At 34.7% G+C, this 15,854-nt stretch overlaps 1 protein-coding gene across 2 annotated transcripts; it reads left to right on the forward strand.

The window, feature by feature from the left end:
* Nucleotides 1-4,047: 4,047 nt before the first annotated feature.
* Nucleotides 4,048-15,549, forward strand: LOC135847931 (prolyl endopeptidase-like). 2 transcript variants are annotated; one of them, XM_065367674.1, is made up of 17 exons: nucleotides 4,048-4,128; nucleotides 4,210-4,351; nucleotides 4,627-4,701; nucleotides 4,789-5,012; nucleotides 5,292-5,485; nucleotides 5,572-5,657; nucleotides 5,797-5,924; nucleotides 7,351-7,513; nucleotides 7,656-7,859; nucleotides 7,953-8,141; nucleotides 8,242-8,355; nucleotides 13,759-13,907; nucleotides 14,007-14,219; nucleotides 14,351-14,504; nucleotides 14,872-14,976; nucleotides 15,097-15,165; nucleotides 15,277-15,549. In XM_065367674.1, exons 2-17 carry the CDS (start codon nucleotides 4,238-4,240, stop codon nucleotides 15,352-15,354), a joined length of 2,259 nt encoding a protein of 752 aa, XP_065223746.1. In that variant the 5' UTR covers nucleotides 4,048-4,128; nucleotides 4,210-4,237; the 3' UTR covers nucleotides 15,355-15,549. The 2 variants fall into 2 exon arrangements, with proteins under 2 accessions (XP_065223746.1, XP_065223745.1); XM_065367673.1 differs by lacking the exon at nucleotides 4,048-4,128 and having other exon boundaries at nucleotides 4,135-4,351; nucleotides 15,277-15,548.
* Nucleotides 15,550-15,854: the final 305 nt, after the last annotated feature.

Genomic DNA, 15,854 nt, shown 5'->3' on the forward strand with positions numbered 1-15,854 from the left:
CTCAAAAGTTCAAAAAACTCTCAAAAAACCACGTTTTTTACGTTTTTCTCCAAAAATATGGACAAATGGCCAAAATCGAAGAGAACCAAGTTGTTCAGCGTGAAATTTTACCTCAGAATGTGTAATTGAAAATTCATTTATACCGCGCGATCGTACGGTAAAACTACACGCGCAGAAGTATTTTTGCTTATATGTAATATGTATGTATCAAGATAGCTGAAAGGGTATTCATGAGTAAAATAGGTAAAATCCCGCTGTCCTCAGATTTCTGAAACTTTGATGAAACATCGTTGGGTACCTTTCAAAAAAATTTTGGAGTCAAAAAAAATTCTCCCACCCCACTTCCTTTGCTCACAATAGCGAAAAAACGTTTCTTTGAGGGGGGGAGGGGGGATCATGCTTCAACGAGTTTTGAAAAAAAATCTGTATTCACTTAAAATATGTACTTGGAGTAGATATGATTCTAGCAACGCGAATTTTTTCAAAAATTGTTCGCTACCCAGCGAAAAAATATTGACAAAAGATAATTTGAAACTTCCGTATCTTCAAACCTAATTCAAGCACATGATTTCTTTTTCAAAAATGTATCTGCATAAGTACTATAATTGGTATTTTTTTTTCAAATTTTCCCTCCAGGTGGGCCATCTTCAAAAACTCAAAAAACACTCAAAATTGTGTTTTTTGGGTCACGGCACCACAAAAAAAGCGATCTGTAATTTTACCTTGTGGCCTCCAAAAACAATAGAAAACGAACCAACTTCTTGAAACTCCAATTTTGGGGTCATGGCACCCCCTCTAACAAATTTTGGGGCGAAAGTAGATTGACAATATGGGTATCGTTATCATATGAATCGAAATCGCTGAACACGAATATGAAATTTTATTTGCAGTTGGATCCTCCTAACGGTCACATTGTGGAAAGGGGTTGCCCAAAAATTAGATTGAAAAATGCTTCATTATAGCGCAATTAACGCCATGCAAGTTCTTAATCAAGATTTTCTTGAATTACAAGTATTTTTCAAGTACATAGTATCTAACTCAAAACTATCAGAAAGGTTTCTTTCTGGTGTCGACCATTAAATTTTTATGTGAGTTACCTACCAAGTACATTGAAAACACAATAAGTACCTATACCTAATACCTAGTAGATGGGTGTATCGCGAAATAATGGGGAAAATACTGGGAATTTCTATCAATTACAGCAAAAACCGTCATTTTGAGTTGAAAGTTGCACAGAAAAATTCTAGCTCTAGAAGATGCCCCTTAAAAGGAAAACATGGGCCCTCAAAGTTGGGGGTATTTTCAGAAAAACCGTGTTTTTTCACTGAAGCCCCTGTACCCAATTTGTTTTGAGAAAAATGACGACCCAGTCCCAAATGAAATTATTTGAGATTCTGCGTCCATTCTAGTCCTTTCTAATGCTATTGTTTTTAATTTGTTATTGCTAATTTCGAAAAATTACCCACAATTTAGGAATTTTTTGCAATTTTTCTCGATTTTTTGAAACCTAAAATATTGGCGTCACTGCGTCCCAAAATATTTCCTCAGTTTCAGAAATACATCTTTCAATGTTTTTTCTTCATTATAGCGAAACATTTGCGAAGAAAATATTTTCAAAACCAACTATTAATACCCCCCCACTCCCAACAAAATGATTTGCAAATTTTCAATCGCTCACTAGAACTCTAAAAGTGCACTTGGATTTTGACGGCAATAACATAGATCGACGCAGAATCTCAAATATGTATGTACTTTCATCATACTGTCTCCTCTATATATTTTGAGTGAATTTAGAACATATTTTTTTTTTTCAAAACTCGTTGAAGCATGATTCCTCCCTCCCCCCCTCAAAGAAACGTTTTTTCGCTATTGTGAGCAAAGGAAGTGGGGTGGGAGAATTTTTTTTGACTCCAAAATTTTTTTGAAAGGTACCCAACGATGTTTCATCAAAGTTTCAGAAATCTGAGGACAGCGGGATTTTACCTATTTTACTCATGAATACCCTTTCAGCTATCTTGATACATACATATAAGCAAAAATACTTCTGCGCGTGTAGTTTTACCGTACGATCGCGCGGTATAAATGAATTTTCAATTACACATTCTGAGGTAAAATTTCACGCTGAACAACTTGGTTCTCTTCGATTTTGGCCATTTGTCCATATTTTTGGAGAAAAACGTAAAAAACGTGGTTTTTTGAGAGTTTTTTGAACTTTTGAGCTTGACCCACCACTCCAAATGGCCGGGTGATGATTCCTATAAAAAGTAGACCTAAAAATACATATTTGACGAAAAAATCGTTTTGGTATGTTTTTTCGTTCCGGAGTAATGTCGATTTAAAGTTTTCTTTTGTCCCTCCTTCTCCCCCCATGCGATGAAAAATTCTGAAAAAATTCAAGGAGGTACCCCCATGTATCCTCTAACTATATTCGTTTACAGAATAAATGTATCTAAATTACTCGCTGATGCAGAATTTTTCCTCTGAAAAACGCGTTTTTTGGCCCCCCTGCCTGAGGGGGGTGGGGTGGGGAGCGGGTTATGGGCCCAAAATTATTTTTTGGGGGTACTAAACATACCCTGTGAGTTTCATCGAAATCTGAGGTTAAGGGCATTTTGCCTATCTTATCCGGGGGTACCCTTTGACTTCTGGAAATCCGGGATTTTGGTATCTTCCACATTATCATGGGAGATAATATCGCAATCACAGAAATTTTTTTCGAATGTGAAAAAGAAAAAATAATTTTAAAAATGCCATCAAGTCGAAAATTTGAAAAACTGAGACACTCAATCTTTTAAGTTTTTTTTTTTCAATTTTTGGCAAATTTTTAAAAACTTAGATTTTTTGGCTCATTTTTTATTAAAAAACGCAAATTTTAATCGAATTGAGGTAGAAAGTTGAAATTTAATTTTAAATTTTATCCCTTTTTTGACCTCCCGAAAATCGATCAGTATTGGTTTCGAGTCGTTCTAGAGTCTTCAACGGATTTTTTAATTTTCCATTTTTTGACAAATTTACATAGAAATAACCACAATGACCTCCAAAATTGATTTGCAGTTCTTTTGAGTTATCCTGGAACTTCGTTTAATTTTCAAACTCACTATTCCAACAAGAAAAAAAGAATGGATTTGAAGCGTCAAAAATGAATTTTGAGAATTTGTGCCCAAATTGGTCAAAAAGTTTGTAAAATCTGTACGTCGACCAAAAACTTTCCGAAAACCGAAAAATGGCATTCAAAACCCGAAATTTTGGTTTAATTTCTACAGAAAATCCTCAAAAAATTGTTAGTTTCCTTTCCCACAAAGCGAATAAGAAGACAATTTGAAATTTAATTTGGTTGTTTGAAAAAAAATCAATTTCTTACTTAATTGTACAGGTATGTACTTAGTTGGTTTTTTATTTTTTCTATTTTTGCGAAAAACAACAATTCTTTAGCCTAAGTACCGGAATTTTATGCAAAAATAAGGAGTTTCGTCGGTATCCAGAGGCTAGGATCAGCACAAAATATTTCAAATTCGACTAATATTTTCAATTTTTTTCAAATTAAGAACTTCAACAGGCACGAATTGTTGAAACTTTAGACGCATTATTCGCAAATTCGCGCAGATCTGATTCATTTTTGAGGTATACATATACATAGGTAAAATAAAATGGATCCGAGACCATAAAAATTTTGGAAATTTTCGAGATTCGTGGCACTTTAATCCTATCAATAGATGAATTACATGCTGTTGACGATTTTGGCGAAAAATTTGCACATATTTTGGTTATAAAATTTTGCGTACTTATAGAAGATCGATTCGACAATTAAGTAATAAATTGCTCCTTTCGCGCGTATGAAAAACACATTTCCAATAAATTCCCAAATCTGCTATTTTCTGCTGCATTTTCAGCTGCATTTTCAGGAATTTGATCAATAAAATCGAGATAAATTTACGAGCATATGCGTTAGCAATATTATTTGCGTTCGATTTTTTAAAATCTTTTATTATGCTAATTTACAACACTGTAGAGCGTCGATGACGAATTTTTTGCCCGTGACCGTGGTACATAAATAATGCTGCATATAAGAGTAGATAGGTAGTAAAACAAATAGGTACATACAGCGAAATACTCGTTTAGTAATACGAAGTACATACCATTTAGTTTGAATTTTCACTCGTTCTAGCGAAGTTTTTGGGTGTAATTTTACATGAATAATTTTTTTTTCAGCTTAATTCGGAGTTGATTTTTTTGCACCATGGTTACAAAATCATTTATTATTGGTATTTTCTTGGGGGCTGTATTTAGATGTGTGGTCTGTGCACCTGATCAAGGCAATCCTGGTGGATGTGGTGGAGCTGGTGATATTAGTGTGAGTACAAATTATTAAAGTATAGGTTAAAGATATTATTTTAATTTGATATATTTTTGCTTTCTAAATACTTACTAAGTAGACCTATATAGAAATCGGTCTCAAAAGAATTATTACAATTTAAAAAATTTGCAAAGAGATACTATTCATTTCGATCGGCTCATAAAGAAAATTAAAATTCGCAGACTTTCTTCTTTAGAGTTTTACAAAAACATTTAACCTGAGAATTCTAATCACCCATTTTCCCCCATTTCCTGTGTCTAAAAAAATCACAGATTGCTCCGGATAAGTATCCGAACACCAGAAGGGATGAAACCATATCTGCCACGTATGGAACATGTAACGTTGTTGTACGTATACTTTTTTTCGTGAAATTATTCTGTCATTTCCTGCGAATGAGAATTCCGCAAATACTTAATTTATATATACATATTTAGGTGAAAGACCCATACCAATGGATGGAAAAAATCAATGACGCGGACAAAAAAGTGTTTTACGACGCACAGGCTGCCCTCACAAGACCTTTTCTGGATAAAGCCCCTTTTCGTACTGAAATAGAGGCTCGTTTAAAGGAACTGAATGATGTTCCCAAGTACCAAGGTCCTTATAAAGCTGGAAATAAATATTTCTCTTTTCAAAATACCGGAACTCAGAACCAAGAGTAAGTAATTTTTGGCACAATTTAGATAGGTATTGTTACTAGGTATCTAGACATCTCATTTCTGAATACGATTTTTTCATTTTTTGAGAGAATTTTTTCGAATAGATTTGCAATTATGTGTTTAAAATATCGATGTAAAAATTGTATTTTCAATCCCCCTCAAATCAGTCCAAAATTACTGGAAAAATCATTTTTGGGCTAAAAAAAAGACCCAACTTGAGACCTGGAGTGAAGGAACATTTTTGTTTATTCACCGATTTATTTTTATACCTATTTCAGCGTATTTTTTGTACAAGACGCATTGAATGCAGAAGGTAAACCATTTATCGATCCGAACAGCCTCAGCAAAGATGGCTCGATCGGTATTGATTTCAGCACTTCGGCTTTTTCACCCAATGGGCAAATTTTCGCTTACTCGTTGAGTCCAGTTGGTTCTGATAGAATGGAGGTTCACTTCAAGGACGTGGAAAAAGGTGCGAATCTGCAACTTGTGCTGTTTTAATGACACATAATTTGCCTACAATATAAATAATCGATATCAATTTTTCACCGTCTATAGGTGACGACGTTTATAAAGAAATATTAAAAGAAGTTAGAGATACGACTTTACAATGGACCATTGACAATAAAGGAATATTTTATGGGGTTTGTAGGCTTGCTGAATTTTTTTTTTTTTTTAATGAAAAAATGACCAGTAAAAATTTGTATGCCTTCTGCCCACATTTGTGCAACAAGTTTTGGTACTTTACAATACCTATATGTGTATGAGTATTTAACATTTTAGAGATACTTGGGCGATAGTCCGGAGCACGAATCGGTTCAAAATCAAAAAATTTATTACCACGTTGTAGGAACTGACCAGTCCAAAGACATTTTAGTGGTGGAATTCCCTAAAGAACCGGATTACCAAACGTATGTACCTAGTTAATATACTTACTATTACTTCTTATACCTCAACAATATGCCATAATTTCTGTCCTGGTGAGGTGAGGGGTGGGGGTGGGGATGAAGAGCTTTATAAATAAAGGCATTTTGTGATGTCTTATGAAGCAGCCAACCTTCAAAGGCTTTTATCTCAAGACTGATTGAACTTGAAGCAAACCAGTTTGCTAATAAGGTACCTATGAAGTGACACTACCAAATGAGCATGTCCTTAAACCCCCCTAAGAATCAAAATTTCGGTCCTCAATTTCATTTTTGGATTTTTGGCGAATTTTTTAAAATTAAAAAAATAATCAAAAGTTGTTATGAGGGCAATAACATTTGAACTTTTTCATAAAATGGAATTTTTTCGAGCAAAGTGGACCAATTTGGATAATTTATTCAATTCAACTCCCGAACATCAACAACTACAAATTTTGAGCCATTCCCTGCAGCCTCGAGCGATTTTTCAATTTTCTCTAGAAATTTTAAATCACTCTGGGAGGAGCTAAAATGAACCATCCTCTCGTCCATTTTGGGTTGTTATCATAAAATTCCAGGAATGTGAACTAAAAAGTAAATTTTTGACCACATTTTTGTAGATAAAGTAAATATTCCAAGAAAAATTGAAAAAAGTCAAATTTTCAAATAAGGTAAATAACGACCAGTTTTTTCGACGAAATATCTTTTGGTGTGTCTACATGAGCAATTGAACATCCAAATTCAAAAATAATCGCAATTTGACCTTTTTGAATCATTATTGCCAATTTCAAAAATTTGAAAAAATTAATAGTTAAAAAACTTGTAAAATTTTCTTAATTTTTTGAAATGTTGAAAAATGATAAAAAAAATTAGCACCCGTTCCAAAATATTTCTCCAGTTTCGAGAATGATATATTTCGATCTTTTGGCACGATCAATGCGAAATATTAGGGAAGAACAAAATTTTCAAAACACGAATTTATCCAAAAATAAGCGATTTGCAAATTTTGAAGTACTCAATAGAACCCTAAAAGTCTCAAAATAGTTGGGTAGCGACAGGAGCGAAAAAACCACATTTTTCTCAAAAATTTCCCCTGTTTGAGAGCCCATTTTCTCCCCTCCAGGGTCACCTACGAGGCTAAAATGTTTTCTGAATAACTTCCAACTCAAAATGAAGGTTTCTGTTGAATTTGGTCAGAATCTGGTGACTTCTTTGTTGGGAGATCCGCTCTAATGTAGGTATTTATGAGATGCTGTTGAAGATATGAGCCTGATAACTTTCCTCTGAGTAGGTGAAACCTCACTATAGCTCAAATGATCACAGATTTGATCAGGTCTAATCAGATTTGCTCAGAAAAGATCACTTTTATGATCTGACCAGACCCAATTTTGACTCTAAAGAGTTATAAGTTGAGATTTTTTTATAATGCTTGCAGATCTATTAAAATAAGCGAAGATGGTAAATATTTGGTCGTTTTTCCAACAAAAGAATTACCTAAAACCTTGGTGTATGTGGTTGATTTAGAAAAAATCCAGTTTAAAATCGATAAGAAGTTGGATCTTATACCAATTGTCACCAAAATTGAAGCTGAATATGAAGTATGTATTTTTTTCTATCATTCTATCTTCCTGTGAGATTGATGCCCTCCCCATCTAACCTACCTACTGGTTATTTTATTTCCTGATTAAGTAATGCAAACAAAAAAAAAACTTAATTTTGATCAAAATTTTCATTTTACAGTTCATAACTAACCACGATAAAATACTCATATTTAAGACCAATAAAGACGCAGGAAATTATAAATTAGCTACGATCGATATGGGATGCCCAGATCCTTCCACATCGTGGAAAGATCTTGTACCAGAAAATAAAGAAGACGTATTAGATTGGGCTTTAGCAGTGTTCGAGAAATATTTACTTCTGAGTTACCTTCACAAAGTGAAAGTAAGAGTTCAACTGATTAAGTATAGAGACCTATAAAAACAAGCTTTTCTTGAAAATACATTTGCAAATATTTTTATTTTTTTTTCTGTACAGGCTGAGCTAGAACTGCACGAGTTGGAATCGGGCAAATTGGTGAAAAAATTCGATCTGAAAGAGATGGGTACAATTGAATACATTTCAGGTGATAAAATTTCCAACGAGTTCTTTTTCAAACTCGTTACTTTCACGTGTCCTGGTATTGTTTATCGGTGTGATCTATCGAAACCTGATTTCAATTTGGAGGTACCTATTCCATTGAAAATATTACTCTTGTATTTTGTACCTATTTGTATTTACCGATAAAAGTATTTTTCTTCTGAAAAAATTATATTTCCGTTTCTAGGTTTACAAACAAATACAATTGAAGAATTTTAAGCCCGAGAATTTCATCACAGAACAAGTATTCTACAAAAGCAAAGATGGGACCGAAGTGCCAATGTTTATTATTCACAAAAAGGTAGGTAGGAAAATGGAGATCGTGTCGTCGTCGTTTCCTTATAAGTGGTAGGCCTGTTGGCCTGTCTGCTATGGTGTGGAACTTGTTGAGGATGAGCCTGAGGTATCAGTGAGTTTCCTCCTTGGTCTCCCTCTGCATCTTTTCCTCATTGGTGTATATTGGAGGACCTGTTTCAGCGATCTTGTTTCCTCCCTCCTTTCAACATGATTTCTCCAATCTTTTTTATACTTTTTTATCTTCTTCATGATTGACTTCACTCCGAGATCTGCTGTTATTTTCTTAGATGGGACTCTGTCTCTGAGCGTCATCCCTGTCGTTCTCCTCATGATTCATGGCAGCGAAGACGAAATTCATGAGTCATGAATTTCGTCTTCGCTGCCGTTATTCTTCTCGTATCAGATTTCTTTAGTGCCCATACCACACATCCATAAGTCATCATTGGTATTGGGAGGGTATTGTACATGTACACCTTCAATCTTGTTTCCTTTCACACCTTACTGCTTCAGCTTCACAGGTTCCTATTTATCAGTCCAGTGACTCTCAGGAACTTTGCAATCTTTCCACCAAAATCATCTTCTGGGTTTACTGCTTGTACTAGTTGTACCACCCTCTGTAGTTGCTCGTAAAACTCTTCACTTTGTTCCTCCTTTCCCTCTTCTGGTGCATATACTCCAATTATTGTAAGAAAGTCTTTTTTCAATCTCATCCTTGCTGATACAATTCTTTCATGCCATATGTTGTATGAGTCGATGTTTTTGCGGTGTTTATTATGTATGTGTAACATCACTCCGCTTATAGCTCTGGTTTTCTTGTCAACTCCACTAAGGTGCACTGGGGGAAGTTGGAATTCGGGGTAAATTAGAAAACTTGCTCTAGCGCCTAGAGGTTTATATCTGGCAAACAGGGCTTCAAACCCGAACGTTTTCGGGTACGGGTATCGGGTACGGGTATCGGGTACGGGTACAGATTTATTTCTCAGAGAATCGGGTATGGGTATCGGGTACGGGTATGAAAATTTCAAACGTTCGAGTACAGGTACGGGTTCGGGTATTTTAGGTGAAAAACCCGAACTGTACCCGATTTATCGGGTATTTTCGGGTATTTGGGTTCAAAATAGTCTCTATCGGGTACGGGTACAGGTTCGGGTATTCCTCATTTCATTTTTCGGGTACGGGTACGGGTTCGGGTACAGAAATTGTTGGATTTTCGTTCGGGTATTCGGGTATTCGGGTACGGGTTTGAAGCCCTGCTCGCAAAGTGCCACTAAAGGTGACTTGAGGGAACTACCCCTACTTCATCACGGCATAAAAATTTTTGCGATTCAGTTTCATTTTAGATGTATTTGGTTCAATTGTATTTTGTTGTTGTTTTGAACTTGTTTTGAATTTGGTCTAAAATACAGACTTTCTATTTCTTAGTTTTTCGCATATGGCGGACGAACCGTGCGTCCTAGTGAAAATCTGATGAAAGTGATCTCAAAGAGAATTAAATTCTCTACAATTTTGTTTTCATGCAATTTTTCTAGGACGCTCCGTTTGTGATCTACGCCTCTGCAAAGTTTAGCCTGTTCTGACTTCCCCCAATTGGGGGAAGTCAGAACAGTTTATATTTTATTCTACTGAGCGAAAGCTACTGAGTCAATCGCGCTCAAATTTTCACCATAGGTTAAGAACCCTTATGAGAACCTACATAATAAATTTGATCCATATTGGTTCATTAGAAGGGGAGTAACAGCTGGTCAAAGTTGAAATTGCGAAAAATCATTCTGACTTGCCCGGTGCACCTTATAGATAACAATGTAATTTCCAGATTCAATTGTTCCACTTCCTTCTGCTACTTAGAATTTTGTTTATTTCTGCTTCCTTTGCAGCGTACTTATCCCCCATTGGATGAAAATCTGCCAATGATACACAACAAAAAATGTGGCAGGAATTGCAACATTTCCGCCAATACTTTTCTGCTCATTAATCTGCCCACGTATTTTTTCAAGTGATAAATTCTGCCACTGTCCAATATTCATGAAAATTTTTTGGCTCTGCCAGGGATTGATCCCAGGACTCTTAGAGTTGGAGAGCGACATTTTTACTTACCTAACAACCACTGGGACATGTGATGAAATAAAATGAATGCAAGTATTTCTATACTATGCTAACACATTCACCTAAAATACCACATTTACTTATGTGAATGTTTTAGCAAATACACAAAAGAATATGCCCAAAAAACAGGTTAGTGGCATATTTTGTAATTGGTTTCTTTCAGCGCAAAGAAACACATCACATACTTGTATGTAATTTGAGAGCACTGTGGCCTTACTCGAGAAAAATACTCTACCAAATGTTCTTGTAGCGTATTTTTTAGCAGATTTTTTTTGGTACATCAATCCACCTTCTGAACACCGCTTTGTCATGCATTTATTCAGAATATGTGACGCTCTGAGTGATACCATACCATATGTCGGCAACATTTTTTTTCGTTTTATTGTGGTTTTCTTGTAGTGTTTTTCTTCCTCTTTTCAATGGTGCAAACAGATTTTCAAAATATTAAAATCTGACAAATTTGCAAAATTTCAAAGTTGTGTATTTTTTGAAATTCAAAAACCAAAATTCTGAGAAAAACGTTTTTGAAAGTTTGGTTTGTAACATTTTTAAAAACCAGTGAACAGTAATTTTTTTTTTGATTTTCTTCATCTTTTAATGGTTTTACATCATAATATTGACACGCCGACTTATGGTATGATTTCGGTTTGAAAAGCACTTTCGCAAAAACCAGTTTTTCACCACTAAAACGACGTGTTTGAGGTCGGTGGGTACACCCATTCCAAAGTATAGGCTTCATAGTATATGAATCGACAAAAAATTTTTTTTGATATTTTCTGACTTTTTCCATGAAAATGCGATTATCTCAAAAAAAAGTTTTCCGATTTATGGTATGGTATCGCTCAGAGCGTCACATATGTCGATAAACCAGCTGGTTTTGGTGTATTTTTCAGCGCATGGGCAGATTTTCCCCCAATGGGGTCCTCTTACATTCCAGTTTCCAAATTTGTATTTTCTTTCGTTTGCATGTGTTTTTATTTTAACCTGGAGTTCACCTCCATCTTAGATCCCATAGGTCCATCTGTTTCCTGTTGCTTGCTGATTTTGAGTAAGGTTGATTTTTATCTGACTTGGTTACCAGCCATGCCAGATATATGATAGGGTTGCTATCTAAGCCTCTGTGCTTGCCTGATCCTTTTTTAGTCACCTTTTACGACAGTCAGAGGGTATACCACAGGGATATTCTTAACCTGTCCCTGCACAGGGTATAGTCCGTCCGCGCTAAGAACGGTCTGACGTCACAACTTGCTGTAGACGTTTCAACGACTGAAGGGGTAGGAAAAGGAAGAGATTCATACTGTGTTGACGAGTTGAGCAAATTCTTCACGTAAATAACTGCTTTTTTATGCACTTAGCTAGAATGCATAGTGTTGTCATGGTTTGTGACGTCAGACCGTTCTTAGCGCGGACGGACTATAGAAGTGGAGATGCATCATTTAGATAGATTTAGTTTAGATACCTATGCACATATCGCACCTTGGGAGTAATAAGGTTACATCTCAAAAAAAAATCGATTTTGACATTTTTGGATTTTTGGGGTTTGTATGACCCCCTCAACCAGAAATAACACTTTGAGTTAAGAGTTACGACGTTACGTACATTATGTGGATCTTGTAAAAAACGCAAATGGCCTAACTCAAAATCCCAACAAGGGTACATCTCAAAAAACTCCACCTTTTTTGAGTAAATTTCGTACACACAAAGTGTTAAAAAATAGTTTTGATTGTTTTGAATGTTTGTTAGATAGAAATAGTCACAAGAAGTGCATTTTTTATTGGTTTGTACCAAATGGAAAGAAATTTTTAAATTGATCACTTTTCAGAAAAATGAATTTGCACATTGATGAAATTTTAGTTTTTGAGAATAACTCAAAAACTAAGCACTCTAGAAAAAAATTAACGACATTATGGGGGAAAGTCCCCTAAAAGTGCGCAGTCTCCTAATAGTGCGCAGCGCCATATCTCGCGATTGGCACCACTGAAAAATTCGTGAGGTAGCTCATTTGAAAGAGCGTGTCGTGACGATTATTTTGATGTATCATACAAGCCATTTGGCTAAATTTTACGCGTGCAAAGTCAAAAAATGTGAATTTTCAATTTCTGATGTAATTTTTTTTGTGAAAAGTTAACAATTTGTATTGCTCTTGTTGAATTGCAAAAATTTATGAGATAACTTATATTATATCATTTTGTAGGGAATTTTATCCTCTTTAATATTGTTGTAAAAGTTTGAAAATTCATCCTTTCGTTTTCTTGAAAATAATTTTTAAAGAAATAGAGGATATTTTTGAACCATGGATTCCCAATAGTGCGCATCCTAGAAAATCTGTAAATACGCTTGTGTTTTTCACTACCTGACTTTTGTTTTGATAGAATGGAGTGTTAAATACCAAAAGGCTAAAGGGTGTTAGTTTTCAGTGAAGAAACATTCCTAAGAGTGAAATAATACTTGAACAATGGGCTTTCTTTGCAGAAATAAGCTCACACATAACCCCTACTCATAGTAAGACATATTTTCGCAATTTTCGTCAAGTACTCATGTTTTTTATATCTGTTCTCAGTGTTCTCATGATGATGAAACGTATTATTGCGATTTTTGTCAAGAATTAATTTTTTTGAGGTAAATTTACACATCGCGCACTATTAGGAACCCTACTGCGCACTTTGAAGGAGCCCATGGCTCCTAATAGTGCGCATTTGACATTTTTTACTCAAGGTAGGATTTCTCAGTCAGTTATCAATGAAAAATTTTGAAACTCTGGAATTATGTAGCTGAATGATACAGCTACAACATATCAAAAAATCACGATCCTAGGTAACTTTGCGGCGGAATGACAGCGATTTTGGTACTAAGTGCGCACTATTGGGAGACTTTCCCCTGTTAATAGGAAATTTAATCCTCTAAACTTCATTAACGTGAAATTTTTTTGGACGCTTCCTTTCGCCTCCAGACCAGATCAATTTTAATGAAAGGTTATAACTCAAAATGTTTTCCAAACATTGAAATATTTCCTCTTTAAGATTTTATTTTTCAAAGTGTTCTTATGCTGAATGAAGGTACAATACCAGATCTTTAAGATGAGGTGCTATTCATTCCTCACAATTGATTATAAGTTGATGAAAATAATGATTCAAGTTTTTTAAAAAAAGAAAATCACTCTCCTGTAAAATTTCACTTTTTTGAGATGTAGGTAACCTTATTACTCCCAATAAGGTGCGATATGTATAACTTTTTGTGAAAATCATAATCATATGAATATCCAAATAATACACTAAATAAGTAATTCTTATTCACACGTTCACAGTGTTTGCAAAAAACTGGAAACAATGGTGCACATCTCTTAGGATTCGGTGCATTTGCAGATAAAGAGACACCTTTTTTCAGTATTAAAACTTTGACATTTATTGATAATTTAGATGGTGTGTTTGCTGTGGCAAATATTAGAGGAGGAGGGTAAGAAATTTTTTCTTTTTCCAGTTTAAATAAGTAGAATGTTCAATTCATACAACTTTTCAGTAAATAAGTATGAATAATATTGACATTTGTCCTCAGAGAACTGGGTGAACCATGGCACGCAGGAGGATCGCTGGATAAAAAACAGAACACCTTCGACGACTTTCAAGCTGCAGCTGAGTTCTTGATAAACGAAAAGTACACTAGTAGTAAATTATTAAGCATAATCGGAGGTAATTCTGGAGGTCTTCTAGTTGGTGCTTGTCTTAATCAAAAGCCCGATTTGTATGGTGCTGCGGTCATTGTGGATGGGTTAGTATATTTTTGTGGTGTTGTTTGTTCAAAGGAATGAGGGTACCTATCTAGTTTTATTTCTGTTAGGTAGCTATTTTTCAGTTTAATGAGTAGGTATTTGAATGAAAAAGAGTGATATTTTGTTGCAGTCTTCTCGATATGTTACGATACAACGTTTTCACCGAAGATGGAAAAACCTGGGTTTCTGAATTCGGTTCAGCAGCTGATCCGAAACAATTCGAATATATTTTTAAGTATTCACCTTTGCAGAATATTAAATTGTCCAAGGATTGCAAACTACAAGTAATTATGTTTACTATACCATATTAATTTCTAATCCTGAAACAAAATCAAGAAAAGTTGGCAACATTTTCGTTGAAAATGTCGAAAATAAAGTCAACATACTGAAAACATTTCAAACGCACAAAAATTTCGACAAAATTGTGTGAAATAAACTGAATAATAATGTAATAAAGGGAAAAGAGTGAGATGTATTTCGCCCCTTCAATTTTCAAAACAGGCAACTTGTTTATCTTACGATTTTTTTTACTCGTACCCTGTTCTATCCAATTCTGGAGTTTGTGCCACCAGTCCCCTGACACCCTGTATGGAGGTCTCGCGACTCGAGATGATTTGTACCTGTTAATTAAATATTTGTTTTATTTTCCAGTACCCTCCTACTTTGCTGACCACAGCAGACGATAGTAATAGACGTCCGCACGCTTTTAAACATATCTCCACTTTACAATTTGATGCCAAGCAATGCTCTTTACAGGTGAGATGAAATAGAATTTCTTGGCTGGTGAATCAGCTGCATAGTTGATAAGTAGCTGTATAAAAAAGTGCACTTAATTCGTTTTGCAATATTAATCGACCTTCGTTGTCACTTATACAGACTAATCCTTTGCTAATTCACGTCAAAACAACCAGTGGCAATGGTTCAAATAGACCGACAGATAAACAAGTATGTACATATTATTTAAAAAATTATTTAGTACCTAATCAAGTGCAAGTTTGATTGATTTGAGCATATTTTCACTTTTAATTGAATTGTTGATTGTAAACCTATCTACAGCTTGAAGACTACACAGATATTCTAAGTTTCATTGTACATGCGGTCGGACTCAAGTTCCAAGCTACTAAGACTGCTTAGTCGAATTCAGTTTCCAAGGAATATTACCTACATTTAGTTTTTATCAGTCAAATTCTTCAATTACAGTACCTTTAGCCAATATTTGTATTGATATTATAACATTTAGGTAAGTATGTTTTAATAAAACCATAACAAATATTTATTTGTAACTATCATTCATATTACAATACTCTAATATCATTTTCGATAAATTTTCAATATTTTGAAATTGTTCTGAGGTAGGTACATAGGTAGGTATTTATAGATAGAATTAGAAAGAATTCATATGGAAAACATGAACAGTACAAAGATTCTCATCGCAAAAAATCCAAAATGACCAAAAATTCATTCAAAAGTCTATTCTTTTCGAAAAAAGTACTTACCTAAATAAGGAAAATGATTGAAAAAAAGAATAAAAGCTTTCTTTTTACAAAACTTTGTCATTTATGAAAATCGTCACCCATTTATCACAATAAGCTGTTAGATAGGTACAACTAAGGTTGTTTTACTTGGAATACTTC

This window comes from Planococcus citri, chromosome 5, assembly GCF_950023065.1.
Source record: "Planococcus citri chromosome 5, ihPlaCitr1.1, whole genome shotgun sequence".
In the NCBI taxonomy this organism is placed as follows: Eukaryota; Metazoa; Arthropoda; class Insecta; order Hemiptera; family Pseudococcidae; genus Planococcus; species Planococcus citri.